The following is a 23,812-nucleotide window of genomic DNA, read 5'->3' as shown; positions in this document are numbered from 1 at the left end:
GAGAGTAAATCAGATCATTATTAATGGTTTGCTGACATCAAATAATCTTATTTTCTTCGGCGGGAATTGAAACTACACATCAGTGAGGGAGTGCTGAACACAAAACACTGGACTACCAGGGAAACCAGTGAACACTGTTTTTCAAACTGACTTAACATACATCCCTTTGCTTCTTATTTTCATCTTCGATCTTTTTTCACTTCTGACACGTTCCTATTTCAATATGCCCTGTCTGGATGGAACATTATTGCCCCTTTCAGCCAATGGCAACACGGATTGAGCTGGGTCATGGAATTGATAGCGAGGTGAAATGGTCTCATAAACTGCTGAAGTTTAGAAGTGAGGGTGGAATCTGATCGAGGCATATACAATTCTACATGGGTTTATAAAGTAAAGCTAGACCAAAACTTTCTTCTGATGGGGCAATCTATAACAAGAGGTCACGTGTACAGTTTGACAGCCGGTAGATTTAAAACTGAGATGAGGAGGAACTACTTCTCGCACATGATGGTGCATTGGTGGAACTCGCTGCCCCAGAGCGCGGTGGAGTCTGAATCATTGCATAATTTCAAGAAGGGAGAGATTTATTTTTGATAAAGGAAATACATTAAAGGGATGTGGAGAGCAGGTGAGGATGTGGATTTCAGATCAAGGAGATGTTAACCATGATCTAATAGAATAGTGGAGCCGGACCAAAGGGCTAAATTTACCTCCATCGGCTCCGAATTCCTATGTTCCACTGTTTCGATTTATAAGGTTCAATTTTCCAGCCGACCAACCTGATAACTGTGATTCTGTTCAAATATATGTACAATACGGCCTCTGGTTCCCTTTCACCAACAACGCATGTGAATCGTGCAAATAACCTTGGAATCGCCTCATCTCTGGTGGAATCATTCTGTGAATTCTCTGTTTCCCTCATTTACTTTCTCCAGGAACCCACCCGACCGGATGTTGTTATGTTGCTTCCCTGTTAGATTTCATTTGTTTTAAATTTCCTATATTTCTTACCATTCCCAATGTTAATGAAAGCTCATCTGCATACGTCTAAATTATCGAACACTTATTTTACTGAATATAAGGTAGAATTTGTGGCCTTTACGGAAAGCTTAACCTCGAGCCAGCCAGGAGTCGAACCTGGAATCTTCTGAGCTGTAGTCAGACGCGTTATCCATTGCGCCACTGGCCCACATAACTGCTTATGCCAGTTGTTACATATTGTCGGATGCTTCGAAATTGGGCCGAAATTTTGTCAAAGACGAGTGCTTGTAAACAAAAGTTTCACCACTGAGATTGTCTTTATTCATTTACAATCATCCCTAATTGGTATAGAACTGAGTTGCTGTGTTAAACCGCTCTGTTGGAATTCAAACTGCTGGCTAAAGACGGTAAGAAGTCTCACAACACCAGGTTAATGTCCATAGTTTTATTTAGTATCACGAGCTTTCGGAGCACTGCTTCTTTATCAGGTGACAGTAAAACAGTAAGACGACCTAACCACTCCCTCAGAGAGTCGGCAATCGAATATTACTTGAACACAATATTTTGCTTGCATATGCCATTAGATTTTACATGAGTCTCAGTATGCATTCAGAAAAAAAAGTGTTGAAAATTCTCTGCACACTACGCAGAGAAGGAAATGCTCCTATTTTTCAATCAACACACATTTTATCAGTTTGGGCAGTGACAGAGCTGATAAGAGGCTGGGAATCCTGCAGCGAATGATTCACATCCTGACTCCCTCGAACCTGGCCACCATTTCCAAGGAGAAGTCGGGAGTCTGAGTGAATATTCCCCACTTGCCTGATTAGTACGCCTTAGATAGCACTTTCACCAAGTGCGCCAGAGATAACACTTTCCAAACTCAATACCGCTACCACGGGGAACATCCTCTCCAAAGCGATCAGAATCCTGCCTTGGAAAAATGTCGCTGTTCTTTCTCTGTCACTGGGACAAGGTGCTTGGATAACGGCAAACGCCGCCCTCCCCCCACTCCCACCAAACACTAACAGCACTATGGGTGTACCTATAACAATCGAATGCACCAATTCAAGAAGGCAGCTCACCACCATCTTCTAAAGGGTAATAAGTTATGGGTAATAAATGCCGGCCTGAACCGTGACACCAACATCTCATCTTGTTAATGAATGAAAAGAAACATTTGGCCAGCTGCCTAAACGGACAATTATGGTGTCCCTTGAACAGGTGAATGTTGACAAAATAAATGTCTCCTTCCAAGTCAGCCCTTTTGAAAATGTTTTCCAAGCGGGTTTGTTGTGCTGATGGATTACCTGCAGTTTGTGCTCAGATTCACAAACCAAACCCCAAGTGAAACAATCCTGCCGCCTGCACTGGAATGACATGAGTAAACTCTGCGATTTGGGCAATGGGGAAATAACATGAAAGGGCTCAACCCTCTCACACTTTGACCAAAATAACCCAAAGTGAGAATCATACCGCTAGAACAACCAGCCCACACTTTCGGATTCTTCACCAAAATATACTTGTTGAAAAAAAAACGCAACATTTGAAGACTGAAAACACTGGTAACTGAAAACACCAATGTTACTAACTCGACTGTTTGGAAATGGGCGGCGCTTTTCCGTCTGCAGCTCACATACTGCCCGCCATACATCACAAAGAATGCCGAGCGCCAAGCTCAATGAACGTGAATAGTTTCAGCAAATCAACAGTTTAACAACTCATAATAATACTTCCGTGAAAAAAAAAATTACTGTCAAATCTAATGTAATATTTCTGTTTCAACATTTGTTCTTCTAATTACATTCTCTCAATATTGTTCCTGGCCGTGCGAGTGACTCTGTAATTCTCCCGACATTGGACCCAACACGGAATCCTCCTGCCCTCTGGTGGCCGCGACATGGAACTAGAAATTGCAGATTTCTACCACCTGTGAGCCTTCAGAACTCAAGTGTGTGAGTGCAGAGGAGGTTTACTAGGCTGATGCCGGAGTTGAGGGGGTTGAGCTATGAGGAGAGGCTGAATAAACTAGGCTTGTACTCGTTAGAGTTTAGACGAATGAGGGGAGATCTCATTGAGACGTATAAGATGATGAATGGGATGGATAGGATAGAGGTGGAGAGACTCTTCCCACTCAGAAAGGATAGTAGGACTCGGAGGCACAGCCTCAAGATAAAGGGGAGGCGGTTTAGAACGGAGTTGAGGAGGAACTTCTTCACTCAAAGGGTGGTGAATCTCTGGAATTCTCTGCCCGTTGAAGTGGTGGAGGCTGCCTCGCTAAATATTTTTAAGACGCGGGTTGATGGGTTTTTGATAAGAGAGGGGATTAAGGGTTATGGGGAGAGGGCGGGAATGTGGAACTGAGCCACGACAGATCAGCCATGATCTTACTGAATGGCGGGGCAGTCTCGAAGGGCTGGTTGGCCTACTCCTGCTCCTATTTCTTATGTTCTTATATGTTCTTAAGTTCAAAGATTTCAGATCATAAGTTCTAACGCGATTTTATTTATGTTTTCTTTTTTCAACTTCTCCACTGCACTGGAGTGGAGAATCTTTTCTTACGACTCCACCTCCTCCGGGCCAAGACAACACTTATCCAAATATGGGCCGTAGAGATTCTGTCACTCAGCCGCTGTCATCAGCAGTTAAGACAGAAGATTTCCTCTCCGTGCGACTTAAGGGTGAGGCCTACTTCACCAGCCTGGATGTCAATGACCTGCACTTCATGCTCCAGTTACTCAGTTCATGCAAAAGCTCTTTTATCTATGCTGTAGCCTAAACGAAGTTACGAAATGAACTGAAGAAGGCTCTGCTTTTCCCTTTCTCCACTTTCACCTCTAGCTTTCGGTTGAACCTGATTATATGATCCAGATACTGACTAGTAACGTGTTGTTTACAGAAGTCAAGTTTGAAACCCGACTTGCTTACACAGAGGATAACACCACAATGTCTTCCATTCTTACAAAGACAATAAATATTGCCATCTAACATCAGAACGATAGAGCCATTGACAGCACCAATCTCATAGAGCAACATTCAGAATTAACATGTGGTATATGAGGAGTAACAGAAGAAAAGTTACCTACAAAACAGTATTGCACATTAAATTGCAGATGGGAACGAGGCGGATCCCATGGGATTTCCATAATTTCAGGTGGATGGTATCAGAGAGAACAGAACACAGAGAGAGGGTCCCTAAGGTGATGTTCAGTGAATTCTGGGCATTAGTATCATGGAGAATGAATCTGAACAGGGAGAAATGCATACTAGAAACAGAAGGCAGTGGGGGATGTTTAATGGTTACAGCCAGACAGTCAATGTGTTTTCTGGACAGTGGAGTCTTTTCCTATCTCATGGAGCAATAAGAGAAAAAAGTCTATCTGTGTTTGTTTTACCCGAATGTGAAGCTGAAATATCTTTGTCAGAAGGCCCCAGTCTCGGAGAATAAGTGGTTACTTGTATCCAATGGGTCCCAGCTTTCTGAAACGTCTGCGTTTTTGTTTCTCTGTGGTCAATTCCATAGATCCCAATCTAGTCATAATTGGAAAATTTGTAATCCATGATGTGCTTATCTGACATACGACTGAAGGGGGGGAAATTATTAACCAATTGACAATGTTTTTGACATAACACATAAGACACTACAAAAAAAAACAAAATAAATCTTGAAACAATGATGATAAGGTAATGAAGAAAATACTTTACACATATGTGGATGCAATAGGAGAATTAAATAAACAGTTATGATTATAAAACATATATGCTCATATTTTAAATGTAATTTATGTATTGAATAAATTGTTGTTCATTTCAGCCAAAAGCAAGTCACTGTAATACGTGATGGTAAAATTGAAGAGTTGAGAGCCAATGGCCTGGGAATCTTCGTAGTTAGCAAAATTATTATCTGAAAGTTTCTGGCGAGGGAATACATTTTGCAACTTTATGAATGGGGGCATTCAATGTTTACACACAGAATAGATCGTACTGGGACCCAGGATCACGTGTTTGCCCAGTTTTGCGAATGAGTCAGCGGGTATTTTCACATTGACCTCTAAATGAGAGTTCTTAGCCACACAGCAGAGGGAAGTGAGTTCAACCAAAATGGGAGTCAGCATTGGTACTAAATGGACGAATTAGATATCATTACGCAGGGATGTAAAATGCGATTGACTGAGAAATGTGTCAGGAATTATTATTGATGTATGTTGACAGAATGTAATTGGTTTTAATCTAATATGAGGTGGGAATGATCGGTAAGAACATCTATAATTGATCTGTTATTGATTGTACAAGTTAGATTCATAGGGAAGGTGCTGCCGCTCTATTCCAGAGCCACTTAATCCTCTTGGTGATCTCCAGGCAGCTGTATATTTTGCTTTTATTTTCAATTAATGTTACCCCCTCACACACAGATATCTGTCTCGTGAGTTTTATATTGTCTACAGTTAAAGACAATCTCAAATTGTCAAATTACCCACAACACTAGTCATAATTTAGAAATTTGTAATCGATGATGTGTTTAAGTGAAATACACCTCAATTTCTTCATTTCATGTCATGATTTGCATATCTGTTCTGGATGTTTCCTCTATCCAGCTTGTGGTTTGCCTGTCTGGGAAGTATTTCATCGGACGATATAAAGAGAGATACACTCTGGTAACCCACGCTACAGCGACACTGATAGCGTTGCTTTAAGAGGCAGTGCATAGAAAACTATCTTCTGTCACACACTGTCCTGCATTGGCCTCGAATGAAGATGACATTTTGCTGTTTAGGATTACCTGAAACTGGTCAGTGACAGACCAGTTTATGCGTGAAATCGCCGCAGTTCTCCGCATTATTCACTCACGTCTCTGGATTTTCTCATGAAAAGGCAGCGATGAATGTGTATTTAAACGGATAGGTCACTGGGTGGCAGAGTGGCTCTTTCACTAAAGGGCCTTCAGTTCAACCACATCCCACACATGACTGGGAAAAATCCCTGCCTGGGAAAGAGGGGAAAACCGTATAATAGGGAAAATGGGGCAGAGTTGATGGGTTTTGAAGAGAAAGGAATTAATCCAAGCCAGAGTTGGTTAAAATTTCATTCAATATTTATTTTAAAAATTCAGAGAATATTTTACAGCGACATTTGTTTTAAGCAAGAAAAGTGAACATAACGATCGAGCTTCACATTGAGAACAGAAAACGTGCACAGGGAATCCATCAATATTTGTACATCTGGTACACACACCAGAAAGAGGAAACAGGATCTTAATAGAAAGAGGAATTATCAGATATGAATGAGGAATGAAAAAAGTTTCGTAATTATACATGGTATTTAATCTATTAACCACAATTACATTATAACAAAAGTGCTTCGTATATTTCACACTGAAAACTGAAATAATGTCTACCATTACCTCAGTTACAGATTCAGAATGACAACCTGAGAATTTTTTTCCTGATACAGTCACTGACAGCAGATATTGTTTCTGTGTCATCCAGAGATTTTGATATCATCTGTGGTAAGTCTATTGCGTTCAAAATTCAACTCATTGTTTGATCTGTAAAAGAAAAATACAATATTGGAGCAGATGTTTATGATACAGAAGTGATGTTAGGGGTAAGTTTTTCACTCAGAGGGTGGTGAGTGAATGGAATCGGCTGCCGTCAGTGGTGGTGGAGGCGAACTCGCTGGGGTCTTTTAAAAGACTTCTGGATGAGTATATGGGGTTTTATGGGATTGGGGATTATAGATAGGTGTTGATGTGATCGGCGCAACTCGTGGGCCGAAGGGCCTGTTTGTGCTGTAGTGTTCTATGTTCTATGCAGTAGATTAATATTGGAGTTTTTAATCAGTGAAACATTGAGAGATTTTCAAATCCATTCTGCCAGTTTGAAATGTGAGTGAATTGAATCATCTCACCTTCACCAGAGTGACGGCAGTGCTGTAGAAAATGCTCAGGAAGAACAGGACTATGAATGTGGAAGCGGTTGTCCAGATGTTGCTGTTATTATCCTCATTGCCTTCAATCCAGATGTGATCGGTGATGTCTAGGGGATGGAGACCAGGAAATGAAATTAGATTACTTTATTGATCCAGGGAATCTTATTGTTATTTTTCTTTCCCTGTTCTCCTTCATAACTGTTAATATATCATCTGTATAATTTTCGATATATATCTACGATTAAGTTCAGGACACTCAGTAGCCGATCTCCGTAATTATTTTCACAGCTGATCTTTACATTCCTTGGACAGTCCATGTCAGAAGCACTGAAGATGTTTTCTTGAGTGTCAGTTCATTTTTGAACATTTCATAGCATTGAAGAATGTTATCACTGATATGGAGGAACGTTCACTGATCAATGCTTGTTTTCACAGATGTTTACTGATCTGTAAACTGTGAATGCTGCTGTTTAAGAGCCGGGATGTAATTTCCGATCTTTTCTCATTGATGGTGGAAATGCTTAGTAGATCGTGAGCTTAAATTCAGTTTCTCAAAGTGTTTATCGATGCAATTTGCGTTTGTGTGCATATGCATGAGAATCTCGTGGTCTGCATTAACCTTTGGCACTGCGTTAATGTGTGCGCATGAGGGTTAATGAACGTGTTCATTTGTTTGTGCTTGTTGATTTGCGTTGTTGTGTTTCTGCGTCTGTGTATATTTTATTCGGCTGACATTGTGGATGCATGCCTCTTATTGTGTGAAGTCGATACATATTTACTAATGTCACGCACAATGTGTGCATGTGCTTATGCCTATTTTAATATGTTAATTTCTGTCACACGAGGGTGGTTTCCTTCCCATTCTGTGTGAGTCTGTTCCTCCATCTTTTTTTGTGTGTGCGAGTCTGTTAACATGTTACTGTCTGTATATCCGTGTTGATAGTTCTTCATAACGATGTTTGTGTTTCCGTGTGCAGCAGTGTGTGCTATGGTGTTCTGTTCTATTTGAGCATGGTAATATGTTGCATGTAAAAGTTTGACTGTCTGGCCATCTATGTGCAGTCTGTTAATGTGTTTATATGTATTTTCCATGTTTGAGTGTTAATGTGTAGAACATTACGTGTCTCTGTATCTATATTCCTGTCAGTGTGAAAATCTGATAACATGTATTAATCTGAGTGTACGTAAGTGCTTGTGTATGTATGTGCATCTGCATGCAAGTGCTTCTGTCTATAATGTGAATATACATGTATCTGTTTGAGTTTGGATCTGTGCACCTATTTGCATATGTTTATGCGTGTGTTGTACTTGTGTGTTTGCATGTCTATGTGTGTGTGTAAATGTGTGTGTGTGGGTGTGGGTGTGTAAGTGTGTGTGTGTGTGGGTGTGTGTATATGTGTGTGTAAGTGTGGGTGCGTATGTGGGTGTGGGTGTGTCTGGGTGTGTAAGTGTGTGTGCGTGTGGTGAGAGACAGAATGAATGTATGTGTGCCTCTATACATTTGTGCATGGCAGTATTTGTGTCTGTGCGTATTTGTGTATGTGTATTTTTCTTCGTGTATGTGTTGCCCATGAGTGTATTTGCGTGAGCGTGCGTGTTTGTGTCTGTTTGTGCATATGTTGCATGTACTTATGGTGTATGAATACATATTTGTATGCATGCATGTTTCTCTGTGTTTTTGTGTATGCATTTATATGTGTTGTGCATTTGTGTGTTTTTGTGTTTGTATTTGAATGTGCTTGTCCGTTTTTCAGTATGTGTGTGTGTGTGTGTGTGGGTGGGTGTGTGGTGGGGGGTGGGGGGGATCTGCATGCGATTGGGTGTATTTACTTGTGTCTTTCTGTATTTGTGTGCATATGTGTGAGTATGTGTATTTGTGCGTGTATTTGTGCATTTGTGTCGATGTGTGTGTGTGAGTGTGTGTGTGTGTGTGTGTAAGCGCGCACACACACACGTCTATGTGTGTGCTTATAATTATGGCACTCCTGTGCAGTATTGTCAGTCTGTGTACTTTTTAACTGTTGCTCCAAGTTTTACTGCAATCATTAACTGAACATGATCCGAACAATACGAATAATGGACTATATCGTCAGTGTTTGCTGCATGAATTTATTTTATGTCAGTGCCACGGTGACATCAGGAGCTCGAATGGAATAAATCATTTATGGATCTCAGAAACCCGGGACAGACAAGTGAAAATCGGTGAGGATTCTATTATTTGTTTAAATTTGTATCATGGGAAATCTGTGCCAAAACATGACTAACAGGAACAAGAGTATTGAATCATGTTTAAATCATGTTGCACAAGTACATACGTATTACAATGATTGAGATAATGATATTTCAGCACCTGGAGCAAGTAAACCGGGAGCTAATTTGTGCTGTTGGGTCCTTATAGTAGATAGCCGTTCACTTCCAAACGCAGAGGTAGGAGAGTGAACTCAGAGTTTCCCTCTCTCTACCGGGTGAAGCAATGCCCCTGATGGTTCTAACCACTGAGGAAGTGGAGGTACAATGGATTAAACCTTCCTCCTCTTTTCATTGGGGAAGTAGTGGTACATGGGTTAGCTACTGCTTCTGCCCTCTCTTCTTGGGTGAGTAGGAATCCGGTATGTTAGCAATTTCACCCTCCCTCTCTCTGATGGGGAGATTAGTACTACATGTTTCTGTGTGACCCTCACTTCAGTTCCCAGTGGGTGCGGTGCAGCAGCTTAACGCTGGTATCCATGGATAAAGACATGGACAATGAGAGAAGCAGGAACACCCAGATCTAAATGTCGTGCTTGTTTGTCAGAAGTGTTGAAATTGTCGGATTTTTCCTCAACGAGAGGAAAGTCAGTAAAGATATTTTGCAGAATCCTGTGATGAATGGGCTCTACCCTGTCTCGAACCCAGAGTCTATCTGAGCAGGGTGAACTGGTTCAACAAAACTTGAGCCCGAAACTGGAAACATCTGAGTCAAACCAAAGATATATAATGGAAGTAAAACTGAAAAACAACCAATTAAGCAATTGGGTATTTCATTTATCGTTAGGGGAAAATATTTTATTATTTTTGTTGAAGTTTTTAATGGAAACGATTGATCCTCAATCACATGGCTTAACGATTTTCTTCAGTGCAAGGGAAATGTCCATAAAACTGAGTTTACCGCTGGATTTGTCAACTGTCCTGTTGGTGAACTTCAAGGGGATGGCTTCATGTCCCACCACACAGGAGTAAGAAGCGCCGCTGGACCATTCCTCTTTTTCAACGGATAACAGGCTGTACATGAAGAAGGAGCTATCGCCGTTCTCCGCCACCACCTCGGTGTTCCTGTAGTTCCTGTGATTCACCGGCTTGTCGTTGACGGTCCACTTGACGAAGATCTCTCGGGGGGAGAAACCTCTCACTAAGCAGCTGAGGGAGACGAAACTCTGAGCGGAGACTTCTTCTGCCGAGAGCAGGAGGACAGAGACAACCGGTTCCTGCGGATTTGGATCTGCAGAAAATGTACAATAAATATCAATACACTAGAGAATTCTGGAGACAATGAAGCGGCTGGTTAGATATCAGAAAAAATATGCTGCAATTTCGATTGTAAAATTTTCCATTTTTGATTTGCAGCTTGGAGGAGAGGTGAACGCAATTGTTTTCTCAAATAACTCAGGGGGGCGGACTGGGGAATTTCCGAAAGTTTACAGCACAGAATCAGGCTGTTCGGCCCAACTGATCTACATTTTGTTTTAGTTTTCTGTGTTTTATGTTCCAGATCAGTCTCGCCCCTCCTTATTTGATCTAAACCCAATAGCATCGCCTTCAGTTGACTTTTCATTCATCGACACATCAAATTTCCCCGTAACAATATCAATATCTATAACAATTCTATAGGCCCAGAGTCTTTAGTTAATCGAGTTTCTACTCAGGGGTGACCATTATTGCATTGACTGCTAAATATTGACCATTACTCGACACAGTAACACATTTATTCTTTCAATCTCTCAGCTCACCTGTTTCCTTGTGGATGGATTTTCTTAAAGGAGTCGGTACATCCTGATGGCTCACCATGCACTCAAACACAGCACCTCTCCGCCAGGCTTGTGTCGAGATGTTTAATTTGCTGATCACGCTGTCAGGATCCACTCCCGGGTTTTCGGCAATCTCTGATTTCAAATACTTCCTCTCTCCGATCCAGGACACGTTAACTCCATCAGGAGCATGAGAAATGATGCAGGTTAAGGTCGCGGTCGCCTCCAGTAAGACCTGTTGTATTGGTGGTGGCTGTATCTTCACTGTAGGAACATGGCACTGGGAAGGATCTGAGAATGAAAAATGAAAATCAACTCAAGCTCACCCTTCAGAAACAGGACAGCATTCTTCAGCCTGAAGAAGACGAAGTCACCTTCAATCTCGAACTATCACCTTTCCGCTTCAACAGGCGATGAACAATCAACTTGTTCTATGAACTTATTCCCTTTATTAAAGTATTGTTGCAGCGGTACAATTTTCATGACTCAACATTGCAGGATTCCCAAACAAATACACCATCCTGAACTCAGGGAAAAAGTACTGACCGTTGGTTTATAAATAGGATGGATGCACTTTCCAATATTTTACCCCTGTGCTGTGACGTGTGAAACAATCCGAACCTTCTGTCTCTCCAAATCTTACCAGCTGTCTCAGGAAAAAGCTAACAGCAAGGCCACCTCGCTCATTGTATTACTTCAAACCGGGAAAGGGCACTCTTTTAAGGGGAGTTAGTGGCATATGCTGTTGTCAATGGACTTGTAACGAAAAGCAAGTTTCTGGGGACACAGATTCGAATCTCATCACTGCAAGTTTGGAATTTGTGTTCTATAATTAAAAGTTCGAATGGATATCATGAAGCTATTGTTGCAAAACCCCTCCAAGTTCACAAATGCTCCTTAGAAAAGTAAATCTGCTGTCTTTATCTGGCCTGGCATGCATGTGACTGCAGATGCACAGCAACGTGGTTGACACTGTAGTGCCCTCAGGTTTGGGAAATAAATGCAAATCTCACGAAGGAATAACCAAAAAATTGTTTTTTTTCTGATGAAATTCTGAACGAGGCACTGTCCTAATGCAGCAAACTACATGACAATAACATAGTTGTTCTACGCTTTTAACCAAAATTAACAGATCCTTAATTCCAATTCATATCGGAATGATATATTTTGTCTTCTGTTTGAGTCTCTTACCCTGAAATGCGCTGATGTTCTGACTCTGAGTGAATCCTTGATGAGTGACCTGGCAGGTATAGACCGCTTTGCTGAACCATTCCCCAGCGGGGACTGTCAGCCGGCTGCTGGCCGAGAAGTTCCCGTTCACTTGACAGGCGGGAGAGGTGACAATTCCTGAATGCACGGGTTCCCCATTCTTCAGCCACTTCACCGTCAGTGACCCTGGCTGGAAATCGATGATTGAACAGACGATGGTTGCAAATTTGCTGCTTGAGATTTCTTCACTCGAACTCACGGTGAGGATAATGGTTGGATGGAAAACTTTAGGACCTTCCGAAAAAAAGCACATTCGTCATTTCCAGAAGATGTGGATCAATTAAACTTTTGACTACATTAGCAACTCATTTGCAGTCAATAGACACTAGCCGGAACAATCCAGGGGTCTGGATTATGCACATCTATTTAACTGAGTTATAACCAAGGCCCTACGTATTAACCACAGTGTTTCTGTTTTACACAAGCTCCACAACACTTACATGGTATTTCAACGCTCTTGACTGTGCTGATGTGTCGAACCTCACAGTCTATTCTGGGACATTCTCCCGCTGAGTCGCTGATGGTTAACTGGCTGCTCAGGGTGTAGGTTCCCTTCGTGTTTCTCACTGAAGGGTACGTCTTAAACCCAGTGGTGAACGGCTGCCCATTTTTCTTCCATGTCACTTTGGAAACATCTGGAAGGTAATCCATCGCCAAACAGCCGTAAGTGATGGAGCCGTCGGAGTTCTGTTGCTGACAGGAGGACACCAGGCCGTAGAGAGTGGGCGGAGACGGTGTCGCTGGGAAAGGATAGCCGATTGAACAAGTTAGACTCTTATTTGCGTTTATTAAGTCATCAAACATACTGTTACAAATATGTTTCTGTATTAGATATAGCTCTTGGTGTTAAAGGGATGCAGGGATATGGGTAGTAGGTGTGATCAGGATATTGATGAGCTCTGACCAAAGTGAATGGCGGAGTCGGCTCAATGGGCCGAATGGTCTAGTCCAGCTTCTATTTTCTATGTTTCTATCTCGAACATTGATTAAAATTATGGACTTTCCTAACACTTCCGGATTAAAACTTTCTTCCGCCTTTGAGATTATGTTACTTTTATCATTTGGGAATTGTCATCTCTGTAGAAACTCATATCCCTGTCTCCACTTCTATCAAATTAGGAAGGAAAAAAAACACATTCTGTTATTCTCACAATGACATGTCATTCACTGGATTAACAGTGAACAGCAAAGTTTTTCTCCATTATTGCAGCAACCATTTATTTCTCAAACAACACTTTGTGATGAAGAAGTTTTCTCTTCGTTCATATCATCCACTTACCTGATGAGGGAGCTCCAACAGCTTGTGATTCCAAATAAGCCTGTTGGACTTTAACGTGGTGCAGTGAGATCCTTACTGTGCCCACACCAAACTCACCCCGGCATCTCCACACTAGTGCCCTTTCCCCGGCCTCTCTGCCCTTCCCCCAGCTCTCTGCTGTTTCCCCCGGCTCTCTGCCCTCCCCCCACCCCGGCTCTCTGCCCTTTCCCTCGCCTCCTGTTCCCCCCTGACTCTTTGTCATTGTCCCTGGCCCCGAGCCCCCAGCGACTCCCTTCAGTTCTCTGCACTCCCAGGGCAGCTCCCACATTTAAACACCAAACTGCCGCTTGAGATCTTTCTTCTCTCTCGTTGCAGACCTTCCCCACACAGATTTTGTGAGTGTGGGTGAGAGAATGTGAGTGTGTGAGGGTGAGTGATTAAATGAGTGAGAGTGGATGAGTGACGGTGTATGCGTGACGGAAGGTGGGTAAGAGAGTTTAAGTGAGCGAACTTCTTTGAGTGACGATGAGCGATTGAGGGTGAGTAAGTGTGGGTGAGGGTAAGAGAGCGTGAGTAAATGACAGTGAGTGAGAGAGGGTAGGTGAGTGAAGGTGGTTGGATGAGTGTAGGTAAGCAAGATTGAAAGAATGAGGGAGAGTGAGTGAGGATGTGTGAAGGTTAGTGAAGGTGAGTGAGTGAGGGAGATTGAATGAGAGAGTGTGTCAGCGAGAGAAGGTAGGTAAGATAAGATGAGTGAGTGAAGTTATTTGAGTGAGGATGAGAGATTGAGGGTGAGTGAGTGAGAGTGAGTGAGTGAGAGTGTGTCAGTGAGGGAAGGTGGGTGAGTGAGGGTGAGTGAGTGAAGTTCTCTGAGTGAGGATGAGAGATTGAGGGTGAGTGAGTCAGTGTGGGTGAGGGTGAGAGAGTCAGTGAGCCACCTCCTCCTCTCCCTCTCCATCGATCTTTTCCCGATTCTCTCCATTGATCAGCTTTCAGTAACAGGGCTGTGTAAAGTCAGGAATCAGTGTAGATCACCGGGCAGCTGCTTTAATGTCGGGGCCTTTCTTTCAGAAACACGGATCAGTGAACAAATAGACAGACTGAGGGAGCTGGAAGGGAAGCTTCCAGCAAAACTAGGCTCACACAGGAATCAAACACCAAGTTTACACCAGTATTGGGGAGCCAGGCGGACTTAGTCTCAGCCAGATCCCTCCTTATTGATTGTGTCTTTGTGTCCGGTGTAACACATGGAAATCCCTACTTCTGACCTCACGTTGGATGAAATGTGTCATTGATGAAGCAATAGAAGATTGTTGGACCCAGAACAGTCCCCTGCCGAACTCTTGCAGTGATATCTCAACTTGGATGTTTGACCTCCAACAACCATTACCATCTTGCTGTATAAGCTAGAGTGTGTGCCTCGGTCTATGTTTGTGAGACAGTGTTCGTGAGAGAGCTAGTGTGTGAGAGCAAGAATGTAAAGGCGCGAAATAGTGCGTACAAAAGGGATAGAAATATATGTGTGTGAGAGAGAGACAGAGAAAGAGAGATAGATGTGTGTGCAAGAGGAATTGAGAGAGAATGTGTGCGAATAAATGTGAGACCACTTGAGTGTGTGTGACAGAGTGTGGGAGAGAGAGTGCGTGTGCGAGAGCGTGAGACTATGCCTGTGTGTATGTGTGTGTATGTGTGTGTCTGTGCGTTAGAGAGAATGTGTGTGGAAGTGTGTGCGTGAGTGTTTTTGTGTATGAGATGTGAGAGACTGATTGAGAGAGCGAGAGTGTGTCTGTATTTGTATTTGAGACAGAGTATGTAGACCGTGAGAGAAAGAGAATGTGTGTGAAATATCGTTTGAGAGAGAAAGTAAGTGTGCGTATGTATCTGTGAGAGAATATGAGCGTCTGTATGTGTGTATTTATGTGTGTGAGAGTGTGTGATGTGTGTAAGTCTCTATCTGGCTGATTCAGTCTGGAAAAGCACCCTCACTCCACACATACTCACCCACTCACACAGTAAGTGGGAGTGACAAGCGAGCACAATGCGGACTGTGGGGCAAGTGTTTGAAAAACATTTAAATCTTTCACAAGTCAGTCACAATTGTATAATTTCCTCTTTCCTCGATGAGAGAAACTTGTAAAACCTCACGCAATCTGACACAATCCAGGGCAAAGCCATCCACAAGTTTACCCACCTCCTCATTCACCCTATTCACTCTCTCCATCACTAACAAGCAGTGTCAGCACTGTGTGTATTATATACAACATGCACTGCAGCAACTCACCAAGGCTCCATAGATTACACTGTCCAAACCCGCTGCCTTCACATCCCAACGGGACAAGGGCAGCAGCCACATCTGAAACACTACAACCCGTAAGTTCCCCCCCAAAACACACACCATCCTGACCTGAAACAATATCTCGGTTCATTCCTGGTCGCAGGGTCAAAATCCTGGAGCTTCCTGCCCAACAGCACGGCGAATGTCTGCAGCAGATGGACGGCTGTTATTCAAGGATGTTTCATATCAACACTTTCTCAAGGAACAATTAGGGAAGATTAAAAATTCTGGCCGAGCAAATGACTCTAAAATGTCTTTACAAGATTAAAAATAAGATGTAAATGAATTTGACCCTTCAGTTGTCATACTAAACAGTTCAGCGGCTGCTGTAGTACGGAACACGACATAGTAAATCTCACTTTGCATTTGTTATTCGAACATTCCCAAGGCGGGTACATCACTGCTTAAAAATCACCCAATTCTCCCTCTACAGTCTGAAGTTTCTGCTTCTCTGATGGACACCATATGCTTTCGGGATCTAATTTCTGAGACGCCGAGCCAAACAGTCATAATTCTCACAGATACAAGTGTATTGAAGAAATAAATCAAATTTCAGTCCCCGAAATACAGCAGAAGGGGCCAGAAGGTTTATAACCAGTCAGACAGATTCCTGCCCCCAACACGGTGACCACACGCTCAGAAACAGAACAGACACAAACGGTGCAACAGCCGAGTTCCCAGCAGAAAGATCTGTTCAATCTGTAAACTTCATTCAAACTTTTGGATTCTCATTGATCAATAGTCAACTTACAACAACAAAAAAAAATAACCTATTTTAAATTAAACTGATAGTCATTTGAAAAAAACAAATTCCCTTGACTTTTAATTATTTATCTCTATCTGTATCACCTCTCATAAAGATGTAATTTCGCTGAAAATGAGCAATCAAAAATATCTGTTTCAGGACAGTTCAATGTCTTTAACAGAGATGCCATAACATCATAAGAATTAAACAAGCATGGAAACATTAACCTTGAAAATCATTACACGATACGAACTAATTTCTTCATTAAATGTAGTCAACACATGAATAAAGGCAAAAAACTTTATCGAGCTGAGCAGAGCTGAGTAACGAAATGTTTTGTTTCTGAATTCATTTTTGATACAATTAAGTATTCTCTAAAACGGATTGTATTTTGTACACCAGTGCAATATTCAAGGTTTTTTGTTTTGAATTAATTAGCACCAATAATATATTTTGTTATTATTAATTGGTGGTTTGTTCTCCTGTTACTGATTTGTGCTCCGTAATAAAATCAGTTTTCAATCATTCAAAACTTGCCTTTGACTCGAACACTGTGAAGTAATTAGATTTCAATTAAATCTTAAACAATAAACTTCAAATTACTGAATGGAAATATTCAAACATCTGTAATTAATTTGCTAAAATCGAATCACGTTGTAATGTTTTTCATTTCCACTTTTACTGCCAATGCCTTATTATAACCTACAAACATGTTAAAATGCATGCTTCTGTATTTGTATTTGCTGTAACGGCCTGGCAGTTTGAGATCGATGAATCTGCTTCTTAGATTGAATAATTTGGATCATCCATATAATTTACTGACTGAAAATATTGATTAATTTAAGAAGATCTGAATTAAACACGGAAAAATTCAATGAGGACAATTGATTCAAATCCTCTGCAACATTGAAGCATGATGCACAAAATAAGTCGAGACTTTTTCTTCAGTATAATAATTAATAAGAATTAAACATAATATTCCAATAGAATTGATTCTTCTATCCTGTCATGTATTCATCTTTATTCAACATTTATTCTGTTTTCAGCAGTAATGGGGCCATGATGCTATGATTAAGCGTAGAACAAATATTACTATTATAATATTATTATAATATTTGTATATAAATTAATCTTTTTGAATTTCATGTACTAACTTGTCAATCTCTATCCAGTTTCTATTGACACTTACAACAATTCAAACACCATTAATTGAACCATTGTTTAGTGTTAACGAATTCCACCTGTCAGAAAACTGTGTTCACTCTGTCAAGATTGTTCAAAATGTGGGATTCTAAGTGGTCAATTGTCAAATTACAACAAAGAATTAATAACTTATTTTAAATTAAACTGATATTAATTTCAAAATCCCCTTCGACTTTTAACTACCTGTACCTCTCTGTCTTAAATTAGAAAATTGGGCATAAAATATATCCTTTTTTTCTGAAAATAAGCACATCAAATGTAACAGGTTCACGGTAGTGTAATGTCCCTAACAGAGATATAGTGACGCAGTAAGAATTATAATTCATGTTTTATTATAATCTGCAACTATTAGTTAACATGAATAAAATGCCCTGGCGTGCATTTATTTTATTTTTTTGATACTTGTTTGTTTTATCCTGAAAATAATATTTTAAACTTTTTTTTTGTTAATTTAGCTGGAAAAAAGTGTAACCGCTCAGGATCACGGTACTGAAAAAATACAGAAGCAATTGAGAAACACCAAACCATTTCAAAAATTTTGAGATTACATTAGTAAGTAACTGCCTTGTCATCCAACTACAAATGAATTGGAAGGAATGCTGTGCCTCCACAGAAAGAATGTAATAATCGGACCCAAAATGCCAAATAGCCACGTCTTCTTCTCTAAAATTCGTATTTACGTGAAAACGAACTTCATTGGGACATAACAATTAATGCAAAGTATCTTGATGAACTCAGCAATGCTGTGGAAACAGCTTGTTATCATTGAAACAGTTTCCTGAATTATCACAAAATATTTCCAGCCTAAAAACATTTAAGGTCATGTCAGTTGTGTGCGAAGTACAGTACAACTATTTGGAGGGATTAATGAATAATGATATTAATATAAAACAATCTGTGGTGAACATGGAATTATATTACCGATTTAAAAATATTTAATTTATATTAATTTTACGATTAAAATTGTTAATGAGAAGTCTGTATATGCAGCAACGACTTGGTGTGCGAATGAACGTTGTATGTCACGATTTATTTTAGTTTGTAAACGGCAGTTAAAATTTAATTAAAAAATGCTGTAATATGTTTATTTTTTTCCAAAACCTGCCTTTTTCTCCTACAAGGATTTTCACACTCATCGATTCTTTGCAGTTAACCAGACAACATGTAACTTCAGTGCCACCGAGTTTAAACAATGCAGAAAGAATGCCGAAACACCAAACCATTTCGCACATTTTAAACATTCATTGTGACCGAACCACAGAACCTCCTCAACAGAAACACACCAAAACAAATCAATGAGGGAATGAATCCGTTGAATGTAGCCATTCAATGAAATCAAAAATATCATCGCAAGAAAATCAAAATATCCAATCCGGCAAACTAACTCGTCACCAAATATATGAATGACTAAACTAAACAGAAATCTGGAATAAGAGCAACAGCATTGTGAGGAGGTGAAATATGTGCAACAAATTAACATTGAAACTTTACCACATTCTATTCATATTGGGTCATATTTCAAAAAGATTTCAAACATATTTATACATTTACCTGCAGCCATCAGGTAAAACATTGCACGTACCCCAAATTGGGAATGCAGTGGCAAACTGTGTTTTGGACGAGTGGCGTAAACGGTGGTTTGATTTAACCAGCAATTATCAGTTACGATTGAAAAAAATACAAATGCAACAAAACCTGCCTGATTTCTCTGTGTAGGCACACGTTAAATAGTTTAAAACCCGCAGACTCTGGATTCAATCACAAAGTGTTTAACAGCTCAGTATGACGGAGTGTGAATAATGCAGAATTGCCAAACCATTTCACAAATTTCACTTCTTCAATGTCACTAAGACAGACAATCTCCTCACCAGAAAAATACATCACTGAGGGACTGAACCCCGGTTCATGCAGAAACAGCTCAATTCTACAAACAGTTTCAACAGAATCAAATTTCACATTGGCGGAAAATCTCAGTTTAAAATCCAGCCAATCCGCCCATCACCAAAGTAATTAATAATTAAACTGAGCACAGCAATAACATAACAAAACCAGCATTGTGATTCAGCCGAACATGTTCATGACATTAATGCAGTAACTTTAACACATTTTGCTCAGACTGGGTTCGATTTCTAACACTTGTGGAGTAGATGGTGCAACTCGCAGCCACTAGATGTCACTGAGATTAAACATTGCAGAAACGCCGAACTGTTTAACAAAAGGAAGGCATTTAATGTAACCCAGACACACACACTGTCCTCAGCAGATAAACACCAAATCACAACAAGAGACTGAATTCACCTCTTATCAATTAACAGTAGAATTCTGTAACCCCAATTTAAGCAGGAGCACCTGAAACGTTGTAAAGATTTTTCAGCACAGAATCCACCAAACCACATTTCAGTGAACAAGTGAATTAATAAAGTCGAGAAAAATATAAAACAAAAGCTCAAATGAAACACTGACTAAATAAATGCATGGTTCTTACCTGCAGTCACCGTCACCATGGTCCCTTGTCCCCAGTAGCCCATGCCGTCACAGTGTCACATTCTCTAGGCTGGGTCATACAATAACCAGCCCTGCACAAAATAGACAGAAATCCATCAGTTTTTAAACAAAATCACAAGCCAGAGAGAAAGTAAATCACTGCATTTTTCATGACATTCTTACTACCCTGGTGGATACCGTTCGCTCAACATAAATAACCTTAATGTTTTATATTTCACAGAGGATCACATGATCAAGTTATTGAAAACACTAGCTGATAATCAAATAGTTATCATAAATTTTCCGTCTTAATTCTCGCTATTTGTGTAGTGCTGGGATATAAATAATACAGCACTGTAAATAATGCTGAATTGTAAAACAGGCTCGGTCAATTAGCGCTGTGGGGTTTTGTATTGACAGTAACTGTTGTGCCACCCAGTTATCACAGTGAGACACAGCGTGTCAAATACTGTGCCCATCTGCTAACTGGAAAATACAGAGATTTAATTTCACTGCTCCGTGAAAAATCTGATTCTGCCTCATCCAAGAGCGAATGAGTGAGTTATTTCAGCTTGACCTGGTCATTATATTTAGAAAGGGTATCGGATTGCTTTTAAACTCTCCGCGTAGATTTAGCATGTCGGTCAATATCGATTTTATGGAAAGAGTTTTATACCTAATCACAAACTAATATTACGTCCACACATTATTTCTTTGAAGCCTCGTTTACTTTGAAAATCCTGCTGTGGTACTGATTGCTAATTTGTGCAATATCTTTCCCTGAGGTTTTTGTATGAGGATGTCACTGTGCTCATCACTGTGACCCCCGTAGCATCACAGTGACACACACCCGCACAAAAACTGCACTCACTCTCTGTTCAGTACTGCCGCTCAATATTTACTTCAAATAGACCCGTATTCCTAATGTAATTTACAATTTATGCAGCTGTTTACAAAACACAATCTAGAAACACCTCCACCAAGTATCAGAAGTAGTAAAACGAGCAATATATCCAGCAGAAACAGTAAATATAAACAGAGTGAAAATCTCGGCTCATTATGTCTGTGTGTTTTACTGATTTAATGTTTAATTTTCACTAAGTTAGGTTTGTCAGAAGTAGTTTGTGTTTTGATTCTGATCACTGTCGTTACTATTATATTTAAAACAGATACTGACCTTCAGGTTATAATGGAAGTTGCTGAATTCCCTCTTGAGCTGTTCTTGTTCGGGTCCATCCCTGGTTCCTCTCGCTGTGGTCTTTTGCACAGTAATAGATGGCGGTGTCTTCGATCTTCAGCCTCGTCATGTCCAAAGAGAAGATGTTGTTTGAAGTCTCTTTGGACGCAGTAAATCGATCCTTAATTGCTGGGGTGTAGTTGTTGCTGGATGAACTAAAGTACCACAGCAGCCACTCCAGCCCCTGTCCGGGAACCTGTCGGACCCAGTACATATAAGTGCTGCCAATACTGAATCCGCTGGTTTTACAGGTCAGTCTCATGGAGCCTCCGGGACGCCCGGTCTCTGCCTCTGGCTGAGTCAGTACAATCTCCGACTGGACACCTGTAAAAATAAATTAAAAAAAAAGAGGATGAATCTTAGTGAAATGATTGCTGACTCTGGAACATTCTAGACGTAGACTAACATTGAGTCAGTAACAGTGAGAGATTTGGACAATAATGCAAAAAAAAGCTACTCACCGGATAAGAAAGTCAGCAACAAACTGAAAGAAATGGCCGACCTCATCTTTCTGGTGATTTGGGGGAAATGGTTGTGTCAGGAACTCAGTGAACAAACCAACTCCCGGACTGTTGGATTCCGGTCCCAGTGAGCGGTATTTAAATACCCGGAAGAAGGGGGCGGCTTTCCAGGCGCCGCCTGTTGATTCCCTGCTGGAGGCGGCGCCTGGATCCACGTCCCACCTTCCACACCCCCAACAGAATGGACTCAGAGGTTTACAATAGATTAATATTAAAATGGACATTTTATTAGTAACAGGATATTCGTTTGGCTGAATCTGTTCATTGTATTTTCCCCATTATTTCTGATGGTGATATTATAGTTCATCATTTCTTTATTTAAATAACTAATTCCATTGTAAATATGGTGATTTTATTACCAGGCTCCCAACAAGAAGACCAATCTAAAAATGATGAAATAACATTACCAGAAAATAAAGAGACCGTCAGTCTATTTTGCAACAATTCCGGGTCTCTGTCACATGACAATAATAAAGCATAATTTTTCAGAAGAATTGGTATGGTTTTCTGTAACTAAATGTGGGGATGAGCAAAGTGATTGATTTACAGAGTGGATGGCTATCACTGTACAATTGGGAATGGAGATGAGAAGAAATTCTCACACGATCCAATATTACTCCTTATATTTGTCAAACTTCCGCAATCTCGAAGGTAATCCTTTGAAAATAATAGGACTCCCGTCCTCCTGATACTTAAATAACGAGTTGACAGAGAAACATAAACCTAACATCGACTTTTGACCGAGAAGTTAATGAATCGGAACGGACACGGAGATCGTTAAAGTTCTCCTTCAGTATCCAGATCATTACAGCTCACTCTATTGGCCACCGGCTTGCTAACATTCACTGGTATTGGGAATACAGGATATCAGGGCTTTGCGGCACATTGCACAATATCACAAGAATAAATGTTTTATCTTCCATTGAATCAGGTTATGAACATTTCTCCACTCGTGGGCAGCCATGAGAGGAACTCTTAAAGAATGGAAATCAGATTATACTGTACAATAGAACACGGTGCTAATCAGGTACAAGAGACACTGCTGTTTAAATGAGATACAGAACTTCCAGAGTATTTTAGGAATCCCCGCTGTTCATGTCAGTTTTATGATATTATTTTAATAATATTTCGATGCATTTTTTCCATTGCTCTGATCTCAATTAACTGGGGAATTGGGACCATCAGCATTTCTCTCGCGCTCGCATTTCACGATTTGGGGGAGAAACAGGATTTAATTATTGAAATGACATTTATTAGGAATTTATACAAATGAAAAATCATCTGGTCACTTTATTGTTTTGCGATACTATTTACTCACATAATGAGCAGGACATTGAATAAAATATTTGATTAGAATGATTACGATTTTAAATGTGTCTGTCTTGTGGGAATGAAACATTTACTGTTTAAATGTCTGAATCCCATGTTGTCCATTCAGCTTCACGCTAATCTGCCCCACACAGTATTTGGCAGCAATCCAGGCTGCTGTCAAATGCTCAAAATTATTGACAGGAAGCATCTGGGGGTGTTTGTGCAGTAGATCAAAGATCAGTTTCCTCAGTACTGACGGCTTGGCTGCAAGACAACTTAAAACCGTTCACATTATCAATAAGGCCTATTTATATACAACTCTACCCAGCAACAGTATTGGAGGCACTTTAATTTTTAAAAGTTGTAAATCTAGATGATTCTTTTCCCATCTCTATAGAAAGGAAAGTTATGCAGCTTCTCTGGTACCCTGTTAGAAACAATAATGACTTCTCCAACACATGAGGATATTGTGATGGATGGATAGAAAGAATTAGAAGCAAACTGAGAGGTGTGTCAGAGAGACGATACATGAACAT

At 40.5% G+C, this 23,812-nt stretch overlaps 1 non-coding gene and 1 gene segment (V, D, J or C); both read right to left on the bottom strand.

The window, feature by feature from the left end:
- Window positions 1-1,116: 1,116 nt before the first annotated feature.
- Window positions 1,117-1,189, bottom strand: trnac-aca (transfer RNA cysteine (anticodon ACA)). Its single transcript has one exon. It is a non-coding gene; the product is annotated as a tRNA-Cys (tRNA).
- An 11,389-nt stretch (window positions 1,190-12,578) lies between these two features.
- Window positions 12,579-21,951, bottom strand: LOC145362359 (Ig heavy chain V region MOPC 21-like). The segment is given in 4 exon segments: window positions 12,579-12,922; window positions 20,209-20,259; window positions 21,469-21,768; window positions 21,906-21,951. Coding segments are annotated over 4 exon segments (741 nt in total).
- Window positions 21,952-23,812: the final 1,861 nt, after the last annotated feature.

This window comes from Carcharhinus amblyrhynchos, unplaced genomic scaffold, assembly GCF_965287045.1.
Source record: "Carcharhinus amblyrhynchos unplaced genomic scaffold, sCarAmb.v2.hapA scaffold_38, whole genome shotgun sequence".
Classification (NCBI taxonomy): domain Eukaryota; kingdom Metazoa; phylum Chordata; class Chondrichthyes; order Carcharhiniformes; family Carcharhinidae; genus Carcharhinus; species Carcharhinus amblyrhynchos.
This window is presented reverse-complemented; position numbering and strand designations above follow the sequence as displayed.